The sequence below is a fragment of the Puma concolor genome, chromosome B2 (assembly GCF_028749965.1).
Source record: "Puma concolor isolate L17-30 chromosome B2, mPumCon1.1.hap2, whole genome shotgun sequence".
Taxonomy (NCBI): Eukaryota; Metazoa; Chordata; class Mammalia; order Carnivora; family Felidae; genus Puma; species Puma concolor.
In genome coordinates this window covers 152,866,651-152,886,056 of record NC_141671.1, presented here as the reverse complement: position 1 = coordinate 152,886,056, position 19,406 = coordinate 152,866,651, and the positions used below count along the sequence as shown (strand labels likewise).

At 52.3% G+C, this 19,406-nt stretch overlaps 1 protein-coding gene across 5 annotated transcripts in view; it reads right to left on the bottom strand.

The window, feature by feature from the left end:
* The window catches only part of SMOC2 (SPARC related modular calcium binding 2), a 168,671-nt gene that overhangs the window by 29,365 nt on the left and 119,900 nt on the right, over window positions 1-19,406 (bottom strand). For all 5 annotated transcript variants that reach the window (XM_086708324.1, XM_086708325.1, XM_086708329.1 and 2 more), the window contains one exon: window positions 13,745-13,827. In XM_086708324.1, coding sequence (XP_086564450.1) covers window positions 13,745-13,827 — 83 coding nt within the window. The remainder of the gene's footprint in view (window positions 1-13,744; window positions 13,828-19,406) is intronic.

Here is a 19,406-nt window from a genome sequence, read left to right as displayed (position 1 = left end):
CACCTGTGTTAACTTTGGTAAGCGGAGCCTCATTCCAACGGGGCACAGGTGGTGTTGGCCGTGGTGGCGGTGACAGCAGTCGGGGGGGCGATGGTGGCGTGTGTGTGTTCCACGGCACGGAGCGATAATTACATTATCATTTATTTTGGTTCCTTTAGTCATAAGCCACAGAAGGCGTTCAACAGGACCCACCTTACAACCAGTGTCATGTTATAAAGAATTCTGTTCCAGTAAAATCCCCCTGAGCGTGCGTGCCCGTGTGTGCAGGCATGCACACGTGGATCCCTGATGGCTTCCGCACGAGCCCAGAGAGGCAGCTCGCTGCACCACCGTGGTGAGGCCTGAACTATACCGACTTGGGACGTTTCAGGTCAACATACGCATCCACAGCGCAAAGCGACCTGTCCTCATGGACGGCTCTAAAGACTGGCCGAGCAGACACACGCAAAGCTTCCGCACTCACACCTTCCGCGTCCCCAGTCAACGCTCACCAGCACGAACGCCAGAGTGGTTCTTGGTGCTATCGTGCTTTTTAGTCTTGGGCACCTCTGACTCACCATCCACAGCCCTGTCAGTGATGCCTTTTAATAAAAAATTCATTGGACAAAACCCGTCCAGGAGACCGTCCAAATTCCTTAATGGGACCTGATTTGAATCCTGCCAAACCTCAGGCTTGTTTTCTCCTTTTAGAGGATCACATGGCAACCTCAGTTTGCTTCACAAATGCAGCTTCTCTGGCTTCACGTATTTAAGGAATTTCTATAGGAATGCCTCAGACGGCACCACCAGCAGATAATGAAAGGGATCACTGGATCCATAGTCCTTTATGTAAAACTTGAGCAAAGTCACTGACCAGACACAGGAGCTATGAAAATTAAACCCTTGTCTGTCGAGAGGGCTCCTGAAAAGATCACTCTTCCCCGTGTTCATGAGGCCGGCTGTCGGGACGGTCATTCTTGCACTCACCCTGAGCGGTTCCTGCTTTCTGGAACTGTCCTGTGCTCAGAGGTGAGGGAAGCACTCTCACGAGTCCTGGCATAACAGCCCTCCCTGACTTCTCTCTCTTTCTTTTTAAATTTACTTATTTTGACAGAGAGAGGGAAAGAGAGCACACATGAGCAGGGGAGGGGCAGACAGAGAGAGAGAGAGAGAGAGAGAGAATCCCAAGCAGGCTCCATGCTGTCAGTGAAGAGCCCAACAAGGGGCTCGATCCCATGAACTGTGAGATCAGACCTGAGCCGAAATCAAGAGTCAGTCACTTAACTGACTGAGCCACCCAGTACCCCTCAGCTGCTCCTTTGTGAAGGAAACTCTGTGTAGACGTGTTGACATCAGAAACAATGCCATAAAGTAGAAAGGACTTTGAATTAATGGTGGGAAAAGAAGGGCTGTTCGACTCTTTGTTGGCTCCCTTGACACAAGGCAATCGCTTCACTTCCGTTGAGTTTAGATGTCAAAGGGCCAATCAGAAATCATGCAGAAGTAGACTCTAGGACTGGTGCATTCTGGGAAGATAGTATGTGCCAGAAGAGTTGGTTCATCTCACAACAAAGAGTGATGTCAACAAATGACACGCTGTGACAAGAAGAAAAAGGGAGGGTCACAAGGAATTGAGACGTGCATAGGTGTCCATTTGTCTTTCTGACACCTGCTGGATTCCTTCCTTTGCTTCAAAAATAATTTCTTCATTACAGAAATTACAAAGACATGACTCCTAGTCCTTTGCATTTGAATAGACAAATTCACCCCATATAAATAAAAAGTGGTGTGTAAAGTGTTAAATAAACTATTGACTTCGACTGGACTTTTCAGAGCATATTAAATGATGCTACCAAAAGTGCTATTTCATAGCAGATGATGCATGTTTCTCAGGAGATTAAAAAAAAATCAGACATCTAGGACTTCTTGAATTTAAGGACTCTACATCGATTGGTCAGATCCCAAGAAGTCGGACTCTGAACACACAGATGCCTCAGATTCCCCTCTGGAAACAGGACATTACGCACTTCCAATAAGGTACCTGATTTAATAAGCAAAAGCACAGAGAAAAGATGGAATGAGAGCACAAAGCTCTAAAGTAGTCTGCAGGAAATCACTCGCGAAAAATCTATCCCAGGCACGTCCGAAAGTTACCTGAAAACCAAGGAACGGCCCACTTATCCTTTTCTGTCAGAGGCAGAAACCACTGACTTTTCTGAAAAACTGTTCTTGATCTGACAAGTCAGGAGAGAGCGAAGAATAAAATTAAATCATCCTGTCAGGTAGAATATTCTAGAAGTTTCCATGGCCTGCTGTTCTTCATTATACAGCAGGTTCTGAACATTTCCTCCCCTCATTGGCCATCTGGGAGCGTCCCAGCAGCCTGACAAGGAGCTTATGAATCTGGGCGCTGCGCTCTCGCTTTGTCCACTGAAATTCCTAAAGAATTAAGTTATCGGGAAGAACCGAAGTCCATTTCTACTGTCAGCTGTGCCGTTTCCATGAGTCGGGCCTGCGTGCTCAAAGTAAAGCCCAGTGCTCTGGCCAATGTCCAGCTGTGATCATTGCATTTTGCCTGTGTGCACTCCCATGGGAATTTCGGGGGGAGCAGTGACGTTTCACCGCGACTCCCCAGCACCACGCGGCGGCCGGGGAGTCCTCACTCCAGCAGCGCCACCTGGGGCGTGGGAGAAATGCTCCTGACACTGGCACAAACCCTGGAGAAGAGCTTTTCTAAAACGTTTATTGGCTTTTGAGAGAGGGCACGTGTGAGCGGGGGAGGGGCAGAGAGAGAGGGAGAGGGTCCGAATCGGGCTCTCCGCGCAGAACCCGGTTCGGGGCTCGGACTCACGAACCGTGAGATTATGACCTGAGCCGAAGCTGGACGCTTAACCGAAGGAGTCACCCAGGCGCCCCTGGAGAAGAGCTTTTAATGATACCGTGACATTTTCAGACATAAAGGTGGGATTTCATCCTGCGTCAACCTCCACTTCCTTAGCCTTTCTAACTTTTTATCGCGTTGCTCTCTTGTTAAAGAGCATCCTTGCTGGGGTCATAAACTGCAACCTTCGCTCCCGCCCCGGAGGACAGAAGCGGGTCTTAAGTGCCTGGCCGTCCCCCAGCCTCCGGCACCAGGCCATCGGCACGAGAGCCACGCAGATATTGGCTCACAAACTGGCCCAGAAAGTACTTCTCAGGGGTAACGAGAGGGCACAACAGTTTCAGCGTTCTGACCCATTCTGGGTTCAGAAACAAGAGGGCCAGGAGGGGAAGTGAGACAGTAGAGAAAGAGTCAGGAAAGGGCTGGGAGCAAGGGCGGGAGGTCCCAGCAGCCCTCGACCCCGGGCCCGCCTGCAGCCCCTCGGGACACGAGGCCGGCAGGTTCAGAGGTCGGGGCGTCTCGGAGGGGGCGCCGGGGCCGGTGCCGGGGGCTGGCATTTACCACAGAAGGCCTAGGGACACAGAACACGCAGGACTGCAATAAAGAGCCCTCCCTCTGCGGCAGATGCCAAGTTCCACAAGGGAAGAAGCGTGAGTCCAGACGCTGGCCGGGAGGCGCACGGACCCCTCAGACCCTTCGCTCCGGGGCGCCACGCCCGTGCCGTTTACTGCGGCAAATTGTTTAAATGAGTCTGCATTACAGCAGCACTTCCATTGGACTCTGGCAGAATGTCACCAAACCCGGCTCAGCTCTGAGGGAAGCCGAAGTTAAGGAAAGCGAGTTGCAGGCCAGTTAAAAGCAAATTTGTTATTTTCGAGCATACGCCATACTTGGAAGGTGTTCCGAGCGGTTATTTTGGACAAAACTGCTTATCACGGAATAACAGTTGTTTAATGACGACTTTAACTTACTGAATGGTGTTTGAGAACAGTCTGTCCTCTTGAGTTCTCTAAACTGTCTCTGAAGCATCGCTTTACCCCCCCAGTCGGTCTGGCACGTGCTTCTTCACGGTCAGTGCGGCTCTAACCCCCACTCCCTCTCTCCCCCGCAGAACCGTGACTTCCAAAGCAACGGAGGCCAAGCCAAGGAGGAGCTAGCACACTAACGCCACGGACAACACTCCCTACTGTCCCAGAGTCTGTTTAATCGGCCCTTTCGATGAAAACCGAGACTTCGCGAATGACTCCGGGTGCCTGACACCCGAGCTGCCCGTGTTGGCCTGAGCCGTGCCCTGAGAGCTCCTGCGGCCTCAGGCGAGGTGCTCAAACACCGGGTTCTCCGCTGTTTCCGCCAATGCCTGGATATTGACGAAGATACTTACCGTGCTGTTACACCGGGAAACAAGAGACCGGCTTAGAAGCTGTGAATTTTAGAAATTAAAAACTTCAAAAAAAAAAAAAAAAAGGAAGCGACCTTTTTAACCATGGGTCACCGTGATTCCAGTTCAGGAACCCTGTTTACCAGCGTCGGTTTTGGGGGGGGGGGGGGCTGTGGGTCATGTGACGCTTCGGGGTTCCTACTGCCTTCTCGGCCACACACGACCCTCGTGTGCCCGCGGTGACAGCCCCACGTCCGGGGTGCGGGGCGCAGACTGTCCCCAGTCCCTTCCGCTGCCCGGTGCGCGTGCCCCGGCCCCAGCCTGCGTTCCCGCGTCCACGTCCCACTGGCTCGTCCACTGCTACCACTCGCGGCCCGGCTCCGGCTCCTCGTGACCGGATGCCAGATGAACCGACGTGTTCCCACACATCACACCCGGCTAACCCGAAAACTGTGGGGCCTCGTATTCAAAACGCACAAGGAAGCCCACGATGGTGCCGGCAGATGGCACCCCCAGGAAGCCGGCCCTGCTGCTGATAAAATCCCTGCCCAGATACTTATGTCCGAGGCAGACAGGGTAGTGAAACCTGTCCGCTCTCTTGGACAAGAAATAGACGGGGGGTTAACGGTACCCAGATCTCAGATCATCGTATCTCTGCTGGACCGCATTCACCGGGCAGCCAGGACGGGGTGGCTGCATCACTTGTAGACTTTGAGACACAGGCGCCTTCTTTTCTGGAGCCAACGACTGAATCCTGGGGTACAGGGTTCTCGGGAAGATGAGGTGTTGGCTTCGATGGGCCTCACCTCCGCGACACGCATGCGGCTTTGAATCCGTCTGGAAGCAGGGGACCCTACACCCAGTGGCAACACAGGGCGGGCCTGTGCTTTCCTAGACCCCGCAGCTGCAGGTGCCGACGAGGGAGGGGGCCACCTGGGGACCTGGCCAGGGAAGAGCTGAGATCAGCTGGTGACAGGTGACAGGATCCGAGGCTGAAATTGGGGAGGTGTCCAAGTAGCTGTGAGGCTCCGGGCAAGAGTGAACATCGCTTCTAACCAATTAGTCACAAATATCCATCTGAGAGGATATGAAAGAAATGGGCTCTCCACTTTCCTGCATTTTTAGTAGCTCTTTTTTAAAATGTTTTATTTATTTTTGAGAGAGACAGAGGGTGAGCTGGGGAGGGGCAGAGAGAGAGGGAGACACAGAATCCGAAGCAGGCTCCGGGCTCCAAGCTGCCAGCATGGAGTCCGACGCGGGGCTCGAACTCACGAACCGTGAGATCATGACTTGAGCGGAAGTCGGACGCTTAACCGACCAAGCCACCCAGGCGCGCCTGCATTTTTAAACTACATTTTCATCCAAATATTATCGCAAACTAGATTTCTCAACTCTCTTTCAGGCACAAGAAGCTCCTCTTTATATTCGGTGACTCAGGCAAGGAACCGCCTTAACACTCTTTCTCAGTGGGTTCAGTACCGAAGCATTAATACTCGGAAACAGCATCCGACTTTCTTGTAAGTAACTGAAAGTTTCCAGTCGACCTTTAGGATTCCTTCCTCTGCGTGTTAAGACCAAAAAACAAAACAAAACAAAAAAAACCTTTGCTTCTTTAACTTGGCCTTAATTTGTTCTTATTTTACTGTGAATGAGTAATTCCCACAATTTTCCAGCAAACCTCCTCCAGTTTATCTTCATTCTCTTAAAAATGGAGAAAAATATCAACTGAACTAAATACATATTCTAATAAAAGTCTCACCAGGAACGAGGCGCCTGGTGGCTCAGTTGGGGGAGCATCTGACTTTGGCTCAGGTCATGATCTCGCGGCTCGTGAGTTCAGGCCCCGCGTCGGGCTCTGTGCTGATGGCTCAGACCCTGGGGCCTGCTTCGGATTCTGTGTCTCCCTCTCTCTCTGCTCCTCACCCACTTGTATTCTGTCTCTGTCTCTCTCAAAAATAAACATTAAAAAAATAAAAAATACAAAATAAAAAATCTCACCAGGAACCCCGCCAAGTGCAGCACAGTTACGACTTTTCAGTCCTGGCTCCGTGTATGTCTTCTGCACCTCCAGGACCCCACCAGCTTGTCTCCTAGGAAACGGGGTGCAGGCACCCCACTTTCTCAAGTTTGCCACACGCCGCCTCGCCTTTAGGAAAGGCCTACCTTAGAAGCCGTGTTCACTGACCAAAGGCGGTCTGAAGACGGTGGGATGAAAACAAGGCGAAAAGTGCCCATAGCCCCGCGTCGGTCCGCAGCGAGCCGGCACACGGGCGGCGGGCACCGGGCACCCCCTCTCCCGGAACCACATCAGCATCGCCACCTCCAGCCCCCAGAGCCCAGGACCGTGTCTGGGCGCATCGGGGCATCGTCTCCATGTATGTTGTGCGTCTGTTAGCAAGCTGTGTCCCGAGGTCCCAGAAAGCCCTGAGGCAGGTAGGTTTTGGGCTCTGGGAATGCTCAAGAACTCTTCTGTATAAATTTACAGTAATGGCCTCTTCACTTTCCCCATTTCGACTTACGGAAGGTTTCACCAGAACGCTCTGCTCTCGCGGAGCACGGGTCCTGCGCTGGATACAAGTCCCACTCACTGTGTGTTCCTTGTGTCCTGCGGGGCTCCCGGGGCCTTGCGTTGAGTCCCTGAAACCCCTCCCCGAGGAGGAGCTGGCGTCTCAGGGTGTCCCTGCAGACGCCGTGTCTTGACTATCAGACGTTCTCAACCAGGGGACCCCAATGCCCTTGGCCCCCCTTGTCCTGGGATTGCTGTCCCCCCAAGTCTTTAGGACGGGAAATACATGTGTGATTTTAACTGGGTTTTTACTCCGCATCTTTCCCCAGTAAACCTGGACTTAATGGCCCATCTCTCTGTCACGCATCCTACAAAATGCAATTTGCGTCTAAAGTCTCGGTAATCTTACTCACTTGCAAGTTTAAGTTGGTATTTAAACCGTCAAGATCATTAGTCAAAACTTAAAATAAAGTAGCTCAGGTCTTTCTCCCAAGCACTGCTACTCAGTCTCCTGTCACATCCAGAAACCCAGACCCAAACCCCGACCCCGAGTTCACAAGCACCCACGGTTACCGTGATGCCATCAGAGAGCTCGGCACAGGACGCACTGTGTCCTCAAAATCCTCTCCCCACTCAGCGCACCTGCTCTCACCTCCACCCCCTCTACCCTGGCCCCCGTTAGCAGGCAGCTGGCGGGAAGCCTCTCGGCGCCGCGGCTGACCGGGGACAGCACCGGGAAGACTGAGCCGCCGAGGGCACAGAGCACGCGTGTCGCGGCCCTGAGCTGGCTGCGTCTGCAGGGACACGGGGCCGCCCATCTCAAATGAAACGCTTTGTTCCGAGCCCAGGTGCAGTTTAGCAGACTCGTGGCTATGAATTGGGTACGTGATCTGACACGAAAGTCAGAGATGTTGACGTTTCCAATGGGTGAGATATTGACATCTGGTATTCTCTTCGAAAGGGCCTTGAAGGCCACACACAGAGCCCCCTTTGGAAGAAAGGTAAATTCTGGAGTTTTCCAGGTGCTGCATTTAGGGTCCAGTGACCCTTTTGTTCAGTGGGAGTTCAACTGCCACACGGCGCCGTGTTCGCGTCGGACCCCATGGTTCCGTGCTCGCCACGGAAGGTCACCAACGCTACCGTCTTACGACCTACCCCTGTGCTGTGCCCAGTGACTTACCGCTTTTGCAACTGTTTCCACCCTCTTAATCCCGTCGTCTGCTTCGCCCATCCCCCCACCCACGTCTGCTCCGGCCAGCACCAGATTGTTCTCTGTGCTCAAGAGGCTGGGTTTTTGTTTGTCTCTTCTTTTCTTTGTTTCACGTCTTAAATTCCACATATGAGTGAAATCATATGGCAATTGTTGTTCTCTGTCTGACTTACTTCACTTAACATCATAAATATATAAAGAACTTCTATGAATCAACACCAGAAAAACAAATAATCTGATTAAAAACAGGCAAAGAACCTGAACAGACATTTTTCCAAAGAAGGCAAACGGCCGACAGACGCATGAAAAGAATCTCGAGTGCTGGTGAGGACGAGGAGAAAAGGGACCCGCGTGCACTGTTGGTGGGAACGCAGACTGGCGCAGCCCCGTGGGAAACAGTACAGAGGCTCCTCAGAGAGGTACAAACAGGGCCACCGTGCGACCCGGCAGCCGCACCAGTAGGTGTTTACCCAAAGAAAATGAAAACACTGAATCGCTAATTTGAAAAGATGTGCCCTTAGGGTTATTACCACATTATTTACAACAGGCAAGACGTGGAAGCAGCCCACGTGTCCGTCCAGACAGGAGCGGAGAGGATGTGGTGTGTGCGCATGCACACACACACGGACACACACATACACACACATATACACACGTAGACACTCAGACACATGTACACACACATACACACACATACACACATATACATACACACACATATACACTCACACATATATACACATACACACATATACACTCAGACACACATACACATACATACACACATATACACACATATACACACACACGGACACACATACACACATATGCATACATACACATATACACTTGCACATATATATACATACACACACATACACACACGTAGATACTCAGACACATGTACACATACATAGACACATACACACACATATACACACATACACATATACACTCACACACACACATACACACATGTATACACTCAGACACACACACGTACACATACATACACACATGTACACACATATATGCACACACAGACACACATACACATACACACATATACATACACACACATATACACTCACACATATATATATACACACACGTATATATTCAGACACACGTACACACACATATACACACGTAGACACTCAGACACATGTACACACACATACACACATATACATACACACATATACACTCACACATATATATACATACACACACATGCACACACGTATACACTCAGACACACATACACATACATACACACATATACACAATATAGACACACATACACACATATACACACACACATATACACTCACACATATATATATATACACACACATACACACGTATACACTCAGACACACGTACACACGTACACATACACACACATACACACATACACATACATACACGTAGACACTCAGACACACGTACACATATATACACACACATACACACATATACACTCACACATATATATACATACACATACACACACATATACACTCAGACACACGTACACATACATACACACATATGCACACATATATACACACACGGACACACATACACACATATACATACATACACATATACACTCACACATATATATATACATACATACACATACACACACGTATATACTCAGACACACGGACACACACATACACACACATATACACACATATATACTCAGACACATGTACATATACATACACACACACAGATACACACACATATACACTCATATATATACATACACACATACACACACGTATACACTCAGACACACACATATACACACATATATACATATATACATGCATACACATACATACACACATACACACATAACTACACAAAAATACACACATATGCATACACACACATATACACAGAGATACACACAGATACACAGATACAAATATACACATATATACACATACATATATGCACGCACATACATATATGAACATACACACTGTACATATGTACACACATACATACACATAATTACACACATATATGCACACACACATACACAAATACACATATACAAATATATACAAACAGACACACATGCACAAACGTATACATACATGAACACACATAATTACATACATATATACATATGCACACATATGCAAACATATACACATACCCACATACACATGTGAACACACATACACGTGCACACACATGTATACACAAATGCACACACACACACACACACACACACATACTTGCTATTCTCAGGACAAAGTAAGGATCATTTTATCTTACCTTAGAAAGTCATAATTAATTTTGCAAAAAATTAGAGCACTGTGAGCATAGTACTTGAGAGATGCAGGGGTGCTTTTAGGGTTCCTAGCTGGGTCAAAGATCCCAGTGCACCTGCAGTCACCAGGGACTCAAGGGCTTTTTGTCTCCGTAGACTTGAAAAGACTGTGTGTTGTGGTTCTACCCCCTTCTCGGGTCTCTGGGGACAGGGGCCCCCGGCTGCCGGCGGCTGCCGCATCTTGTCCCTGCAGTAAGCGTGTGCGCCACGTCGGCGGGGGGGGAGGGGGGTGGCGCAGGGCCGTGGGGTGGGTCTGTCAGTCTCGTCACGATGCCGCAGGCTCTGCCCAGAACGGAGGAGGAGGAGGAGACAGGCCTTCCTCCCCTCAGCCGGCGGCAAGCCCTCGGGGGGGGGGGGGGGGTCTGGCAGGAGCAGCGAGCTCCATCCACCAGGCCATCCTCCCCCCACGTCAGGAGCCCAGGCGTCTAGGACTCGCACTGCACACCTCACAGTCTGCAAACCGCTTGCTACATCAAAGTCCACAATGTCACTCGGCCCGGAACAGCCAACAGGCTTACAGGAGGAGAAACACGGCCTCGTGTCCTTAATTTACAAACCCTGTGCCACGTATGAGCACCTCCTCTGTGCTGGGCGCTGTGCCAGCCGGCGGGCCCCGGGAGGCTCAGTCCCCGCCCCCCGGAAGACATGAGGGCATGCGCCATCTGCAAACAGCCCGCGTGAACACATGTGGTGGCCGTGTCCCGCAGACAGGTGTCCGGGACAGGCGCCCTAAGGAGCCGCATAGACGGCACAGAGCTGCCCCCGGGGAAAGGCTCCGTGCCAGCAGCCCCGGGAGCAGAGCTCTGCAGGGGACGCGGCGGGTGGAGGTCACCGGGTGGATGCGTAAAGAGATGTGACAGACAGATGCCAGGACTGGAGGAACTCAGACCAATTCGTAGATGGAAAAGAGGCGGTTCAATGCCCTTGTTTAAACTGCCGCCACCCTCGGCGTTTACCCCCCGCAGGGTGCTATGACACGTTTGCTATGAGTTTGTAAGGAAACTCATGGAATAAAAGAGCCCCAGTAATGACCCAGTCCTCAACAGGGGACCCGTTAGCGGGATCTTGACCTCCCTCCACACGGTAAAGCGCCAGCCTCCAAAGATGAAATCATCACTGAGCGGCAGCTCATGAGAGCCGGGCACGTGCTCACCGCCCCGCGAACCGTGGGAATAATTACCTGAGAGTCAACAAACCCTCTAAAAACGTGGACCGTGAGTGAGAAAATCACAGCGTGTCTTAGAAAATAAAGGGCCCTTACTGGCCGGGGCTTAGAAAGCCCGTTAAAACGAAAACCGTACCTTTTAAGAAGAAAATGCAACAGCCTCGGTGTGGCTTGAAGCGCCTGCCCACGGGCCTGCCACTGTGCTGTTCTGGAAACGTTTCTCCTCTCGACAAGAATAGCCTCTAACCTGGAGTCATTTCAAGACCTACTTGTTTTTCCCTAATAAGGAAAACTGTCTCCAAAAAATCAAAATGATTAAGTGGTCATGAGCAGTACTAAGCAGAATGTTACACGGTTTGCATACAGTGGCCTGTGTGTCTGGAGGCTGGTTTTTATTTAAGTATGAGCAGGGGGTGGGGGGGGATCTCTGCGTGACAGCCTGATAACCCAGCGGAGGGGACAGGCTGTCCAGCTGCGAGGACGCCTCCTCGCAACGTGTTCCCTGACACTCCCGAAGGTGCTGTGACGGCCGCACCAGCCAGTGACACATCTGCGTGCTTCTCAACTGGACCCTCAGCTGCTTCCACGAGACAAACGACCGTTTCCGTCTTGAATCACGAACCCGGTCGAAACCACACACGCTCTAGTTAGAGGTAGTGCAGTTCCGTATTATCAAATAAGGAAAAGGTAAGCGTCTTGGACCTCAGAGCCAAAGTCAAACAATCTGCTTGACGTTTATGAGACAGCATTGAGACCAGCTGAACACAGCGAGGGCTCTCCGTGCACCGAGCGCCTGCTAGATTCACTGTTTCCTGTGAGGAACAGTCTTGTCCACCACGGAGGGCAAGAGATCGCACCCGACGACGGAGGGAGAGAAGGCCCTCCGGTCCGAGAACATGAGGGCGCGTGCGATTGGGCAATTCACTGAGCTCCTTGTAAGGGTAAGACATCATGTATGCACAAGGCGCTTAACTGGGAATCTGTGTGGGTGTTTGCAGCTGCACCTCTATGCCCTCCCCCTCCCAAGACGCGGGAGCCTGATCCCAGACACAAAGCAGGCAGACCACTCCCAGAGACAGACACCGTGCGATAAAAAACCGTGTCTCCCACAGGCTACTTGGACCTGTGTCAAAAGACACTGGTGGGAGCTGGGGGACAGCCCCCCACACGGACGTCTCAGGAGAAGCGAGGGCGACGGGCAGAGCTGTTCTCACGGAGGAAGCTGCTCCTCTACCCCCTCTGTCTTAGGAACTTTGGTTCCCAGTGTTGGCTGGGTAACAGACGCGTCTCGGTGATGCGCCATTGTTTTCTCTCTTTATTCATAAACAGGAAAACATCTTTACGTGTCAGAGTTTAAAGCCCTCTTCCCTGATACTAGGACAGACAACGCAAGAACCGCATCTTCTAAGCGGAATTTTTACGGACTTTGTGTAAGGCCAACATCAAACATGTGCTCTGAGCTAAAGGACATTCGAGAAGGATTTTCACGGTCTCTGAGGCATTGGTGAAACACAATCTGGAGATACTTAGAAGAAGAAAAGAAGACCCCAATGAAATAAAACAGAACTGGCTTTGAAGCACCACACGATGTCAGAGCTTCGTCTCTGAACTCCTTGATCTCATGACATGCGCCCGGCCGCCAAGACCCCGCCGGCTGGCACGCGGCCCTCTCCCCTAATCCCACGCAAACTCCGGGGGAGACGCGGCCCCCACGAAAGGCTTCAGGTGTACCTGTCGAAGGAATCATTTTTGCTGTATCACCGACACTTACGTGCTCTTTGCTGAAAGACACCGCCTTTTCATGAATGTATTTTCAATAATGATAACGTTTAACTCACCTCCTCTGTTTAATTCGAACCGGTTCTTTGCGACTAAACATACTTGATACAGAGATCGAGCTCATGTTTTACTAAAACCTAAACTTCAGCTCCTTGAACAGTTGATTCCATTCTAAAGGAATGTCAGAACATGGCATTTGACTTAATACTGTCTTTTAGGTAAAACAAAGGATCCTTTTGGTTTAGAAGTTCTGATTTTAGAGACGCCGTTCGCTTTTCGGAAAGGCCGGGTCTGAGGCTCGGCACTTCCGGCCTTGCCGGCCACAGGTGCTGACGCGGGCAGGTGCCCGTGTGACCGTGTGAGCCCGTGTGAGCCCCGCCCCGCAGGTGCCCACTTGGGACAGAGCAGGAGAGATTCCTTCTCGTCCTGAAGTTTCGAGAAAGCTCAGGTGCTGGGGGAGGTGTGCCCACCACGCCTCTGTGGCGCTTACCTTGCAGCGGACGGTCCTTGTACAAGTCCCTTGTTCGGGTCGGGTGAGCCCGGGCCGTGTTGTCACAGTTTGGCTGCTCGTACCTGTGAGGGAACGGAAGGGAAAGCGGGTTCAGACTCAGAAGGCGGTGCTCTCCTCTGTTTCCCAGGCAGCTGTGCGACGGCCCCCGTCCTTGGACCGCAGCGCGCCTGTCGTGTCCACTTCTCAGGGCTGAGGACTTTCCGTGACCTCTGTGACAGGTTACTAAAGTTCAGTTTTCACAGTCGGGAGGAAGGAGCACATTGCACAAGACGACACCTCTCCGTCCGGTTTCTGGGACAAATCTTACACGGCGGCTGCCGAACACCAACCCCGTCTCTTCCAGGATTTGTTACGGTTCAGAGGGGGAGGGGCCGGGGGCAGGTGAGGGCAGTGGCTGTGGCCCCAGGAGAGAATGCAAACTCTCGGAAAGAACCTCCGAATTTTTTATTTTTATCTGAGAGACCAACTAAATCTTAATCCAATTTATGAAGCTACTACAGGTTGTCCCTGTGTTAAGAAAGGAAGGAAAAAGGAAGGAAAGAAGAGAAGGAAAGGGAAGGAAGGAAGGGAGGGAGGAAGGAAGGAAGGGAAGGAGGGAGGGAGGGAGGAAGGAAGGACAAAGAAAACACTACGTCCGGCCCCCATCAAGTGGACAGAAAAGCACGGAGAACGGACAGGTGGGTGGGGGCCGCGTGGAGCAGGCGCTGTGGCTGCCGCTGACGCCCCCCCTCAGGAGAGCAGGTGCAGGGGGGCTCTAGCACTGACTGACGGGCCCCCGGCACCTCTGCTGAGGGCTCTGATGCCAGGCCGGCAGCCGGCACTGGCCCCCCGAGGGCCTCCCGACGGCTCCTCCGGAACGTGTGTGGGAGCACCGGCAGTGGAGACCCAGGCCGCGGGGAGGACGGCCCCCGTGCAGCGGGGCCGCTACCTGCGGGACCTGCCTCCCTGAGCACCCATGCGGTCGGCCGGGTCTGGAAAGGGTCTTGGACAGTGTGAGCCGGGGGAGGGGACGTAGGTGGAATGTTCCGGACTGAACCCTGCTGACTTTCAGGGAAGTGATCGAGGTTCCACCGTCCATTCTGCCGTGGTCTCCTTCCTCGCTCCGGGAGGAAGGGGCGGGGCACCACGTTTCCTTCTTACAGGTCACTTCAGGTTCCTCTTTCTCTTCGCTGTTTTGTTTTCCCGCCACAGGGAACAAGAGAAACTCAAGCGTCTCCCCGGTGCCCAGTCCGGGGCGGGGGGACGACCCGCTGCGGCCGGAAGCGAGCGCCAGGGGGAACCCGAGCCCCCCGCCCCCCACCCCGAAAAGTCTCTTTGATGCCAGAGAAGTTAACACTCACTCACACAAACGAAACAGACTTTTCAAAACGTTGATTTTGAACCTGAAGCGTCCCCCACGCACTCAGGCGCACAGTTAAGCTGTCACGTTCACACTCGCCTGGAACGCAGTGGGGTTCGGCGTCGACGGCAGCGGGCCCACAGTCACGAGACCCTGAGCACAGGCGAGGGGACCCGCCTCAAGCAGGGTGGCCCCCACACTGGAACCGCAGCGGGCACAGGGGAGCCAAAATGCACCCAGAGAGGGCGAGCGGAAGAAGCCAGCGGTCGGAGGGACTGCTGCTAAGCTCCCTTTCTCACGGGTGACGTTTGCAGAACTCGCGGTCTCTATCGCAGGCTCCGGTCCGTGTCCACGGGCTGGAACAGGTTGGAACTGGTGCCCGTGTGAGAACTGACACCATCACAGCTGACGGCCGTGGGAGGAGCCGAGCAAGTGCCCCCGCTGCTGACGGAACAGGTGGGAGCTGGGGACGGAACTCCCGGTGGACAGTCAAGTGCCCAGCCGCTGAGGGCACGTCCTGTTTGCGGGAGTATCAGGGGGTGCCCCTCGGGGACAGCCACGGGCCGCTGTGTGGGGTCAGAGGCTAACCCATGACGTGGACTCTGTGCGGAGCCTCCGCGTGGCAGTCCCCCGCTCCGAGCCTTTGTTTGAAGCGGCCTGGAAGCTGGCCACGTTCGTCCTTCCAGCTTGGTTCCAGGTTTCACTGGAGAGCTCTTAAGAATCCTACACGTGTGGATTCAAAAATGTATACTTACATGACAGCATTCTGCCTCTTTTAAGAGGATGGTGACACGCCGTAACTCGCGGAAATGGCGATCTCAAGGAACAGAATTAACGCCTTTGAAGTCTCCAGTAAAAACAAATCTCAAACTCAGTGTTTACGCCCCTCACATTCTTTTCAATAGCGTTTCGCTCACTTGTGCGAAGTAAAAACGAGCATCTCTCGACTGTCTGCTTGCCCGTCAGATACCAGGCTCTCCGCTGGGGAGAAGGGTGATTTCGCGTGCGCTTGGCCAGTGACAGAGTCTGGCTCTGGGGTTGGGAATGGGGGGGCTGCCCTACTGCGAGGTAAGGACAGCCTGAAGTCTGGGGCCCCTGGGTGGCTCAGTCAGGTAAGCGTCCGACGTTGGCTCAGGTCACGATCCTACGCTTCGTGAGTTTGAGCCCCGCGTCAGGCTCTGTGCTGACGGCCCGGAGCCCGGAGCCTGCTTCGGATTCTGTGTCTCCCTCTCTCTCTGCCCCTCCCCTGCTTGCACTCTGTCTCCCCAAAATAAATAAATATTAAAAAAAAAAAAAAAAAAAAAGAACAGCCTGAAGTCTAATGGCAGATGGGTGAATGCTTCATCGGCCCTCAGGAAAGTGAAAGAGAGCTGGCTCTGCTCTGGGAGCTAACGTAGAAGCTGGCCACCAGCCCGATCCACGCTTAGTGGGATAATCGGATGGCCCACTCGGCTCTCCCCACTATGAAGCAGGGGCCGGCTGGAACCCGCCCCTCTCCTCCCAGATCCCACTGGACCACGCAGGGCGTGGGCTCACGCGGGTGCCTGGGCCCCGGCCCACAGGGAATCACCACCACTCTATAGCCAAGATGCCAGTTCTGACACCGAAAGGCAGGAGAACCAAGAGGCACGTCGGCGCGTGGCCCAACCCGTTTCCGCCCCGATGATCATCCGAACCAGACATTCTGTGCTGGACGGAAGCCACTCTCCACGCTGGCGGGCAAACACGTACTTCTACTGTCCCCGGCCCCAACATCCGGGAGTTTTCATTACCTTGCCTGGTGAGACGAGGAAAAGGAGCTACCTGGCTTATAACGACGGCGCACTTTATTTCTATGCCTTCTCTCTGTCTTGGAGCTTGATTTTTTATTTTTTATTTTTTTAATTTTTTTTTCCAACGTTTTTTATTTATTTTTGGGACAGAGAGAGACAGAGCATGAACGGGGAAGGGGCAGAGAGAGAGGGAGACACAGAATCGGAAACAGGCTCCAGGCTCCGAGCCATCAGCCCAGAGCCCGACGCGGGGCTCGAACTCACGCGAGATCACGCGAGATATCGCGAGATCGTGACCTGGCTGAAGTCGGACGCTCAACCGACTGCGCCACCCAGGCGCCCCTCTGTCTTGGAGCTTTAAATTACTCTTCCTGTCGGCAAATATAGAGGATAACTGAGGGGAAAAACGTGCACCATCTACACAAATATACAGCGAAACTACAAAGTATCTCTCTGGAACTGCTTGTTTCAGAAAATCGTAAGAAAATAGCATCGATGCGACAGGAAGAGGACTTTCTGCAGGCTTCCTGCCCAGTCACAGTACAGCCAGTCGTAGATGTGGGTGAGGCTGGCCTGCAGCTTATCAGATATCCCTTAAGGTGGATAATTTTGATTTCCCAACATCCATGCCTCTCTAGAGATCAGTCTAAACCAGGTCCATTTTTCAGGCCAGTCATGGGTTTGCCCGTGGTCGTGCGATCCAGTTCTGGCCAACAATCCATGAATTAAATTTGCTAGGTAACGTTTAGGGAAGGTTGTTTGGACTCCCGGTAAAGAAACGGGCTGTGTATCCTCTGAGCACTGTGGTGTCTGGATGAGATGCCCGGATGCCTGCAGCCATCTTATGACCATGAGAAGAGTCCATTCAAGGGTAAAGACAACACAGCGAGGATGTCAAAGTAAAGACCTGGGAGATCCTGTGTCATCAGTGACATCACCAAATCATAGCGTCAACTGAAATGCAGCTTTCTTCATCTCGGTGATTCTCACCTGAGGTAAACGTAGCCCCTCACTGTTTATGTCCACGGATGGAGGATAGATGGATGGACAGATGCACGGATGTACGGGTGGGTGGAGGGATGAGACAGAAATGCGGGCATCCAAAGGGTCTTCCTCACTGGGTTTAATTTAATGCTGTTTCTTGAAAGTCAAAGTTCTAAGAGGGAGGTACTCCCTTCTGGAGGCAAATTCTGAGAAAATGAGAACTTGATGCTGTTCTCCCTGAAGTTTTTGAAGCCACGATAAAGTCTGGGCAGAAAGAAATCAGGACAGACAGGAGGGAAGAGGGGTTCCTACATTGCTTGTCCGATTATGATAAAAATGCATACCAGGTCCCCTAGGGATGACACCGTAAACCCTGGTCCGGTCATCTCAGAGCCAATACGAGCAGTTCTGGTTTTGACAGCATAAGGATTTCCGTTGGCCAGTGTGAACAAAGCCTCTCCCGGCGAGCCTGGCCCCCGTTTCTGGAGGTGTGGCCAAGGGGCCATCAGGGCAGCAGCACAAGCCCTGGCCTGGGGAGCAAAGGCCCCAACCTAAATGCACAGTGAACAAGCCTGAGTTCTAAAGGCAGAAACACTGCTTCCTGAGAAAGGTTTTTAGGGAACAGTCCCTACACACACGGGCACGGGAACCAAGACAAAGCACTCACGCCAACACCCTAAACAGATTTACGTTCTTCTCAAGCCGTGCAGGGCACACTTGTGTGGACGCTCTCCTGCGGCAGCCGTGTAGTCGCCGAACCCCACTCGCCGGCCTGCAGGCCTGGTCGGGGGTCTGCTCTGGGCGGGCACAGAAGGCGTGTGGCCAGAACGGGTGACTCGCTGGCCACCAAGAACCGGCTTGAATGCTACTGTGCTCTTCCAATTTGACCCCTGCTTGTCCCGGACGGGGACCAGGTGTGGGCGCACTGCACGTCGACCAGACGTTTGCGAGCTGGTCGCCTGTCCTTCGGCCGCCTTCCTCCCCTAAATGTCTCATGGTCACCCTTCAAAGACTGGGGGAAATCATTCTGGAAGCGTCAAAACGCTCATGCCTAGGTGCTAGATATGAAACCAGAGGCCGAATTGGATGGCTTTTGAAATATTTTTGTACATTGGTGAATTATCTTATCAATCTACGAAAATTCAAACTCAATTCACGTAACAAAGGACTGCAAACACATCTTCACTCGTGTCTATCCCAGTTCCACGAGCAGTTCGTGCGCTTCAGGCGCGATGACGAAACAGCCTGGCTCAAACTCACACACAATACGAGGCAGTAAATGTTTCTGCATCTCAGACCCTTGAACAGCTCTTGCTGAGCTCGCCTTTAGCACACTGTCTTGATTTTATGCTAAAGAAAGCCATTTGGGGGGCGCCTGGGTGGTGCAGTCGGTTAAGCGTCCGACTTCAGCTCAGGTCACGATCTCGCAGTCCGTGAGTTCGAGCCCCGCGTCAGGCTCTGGGCTGATGGCTCAGAGCCTGGAGCCTGTTTCCGATTCTGTGTCTCCCTCTCTCTCTGCCCCTCCCCCGTTCATGCTCTGTCTCTC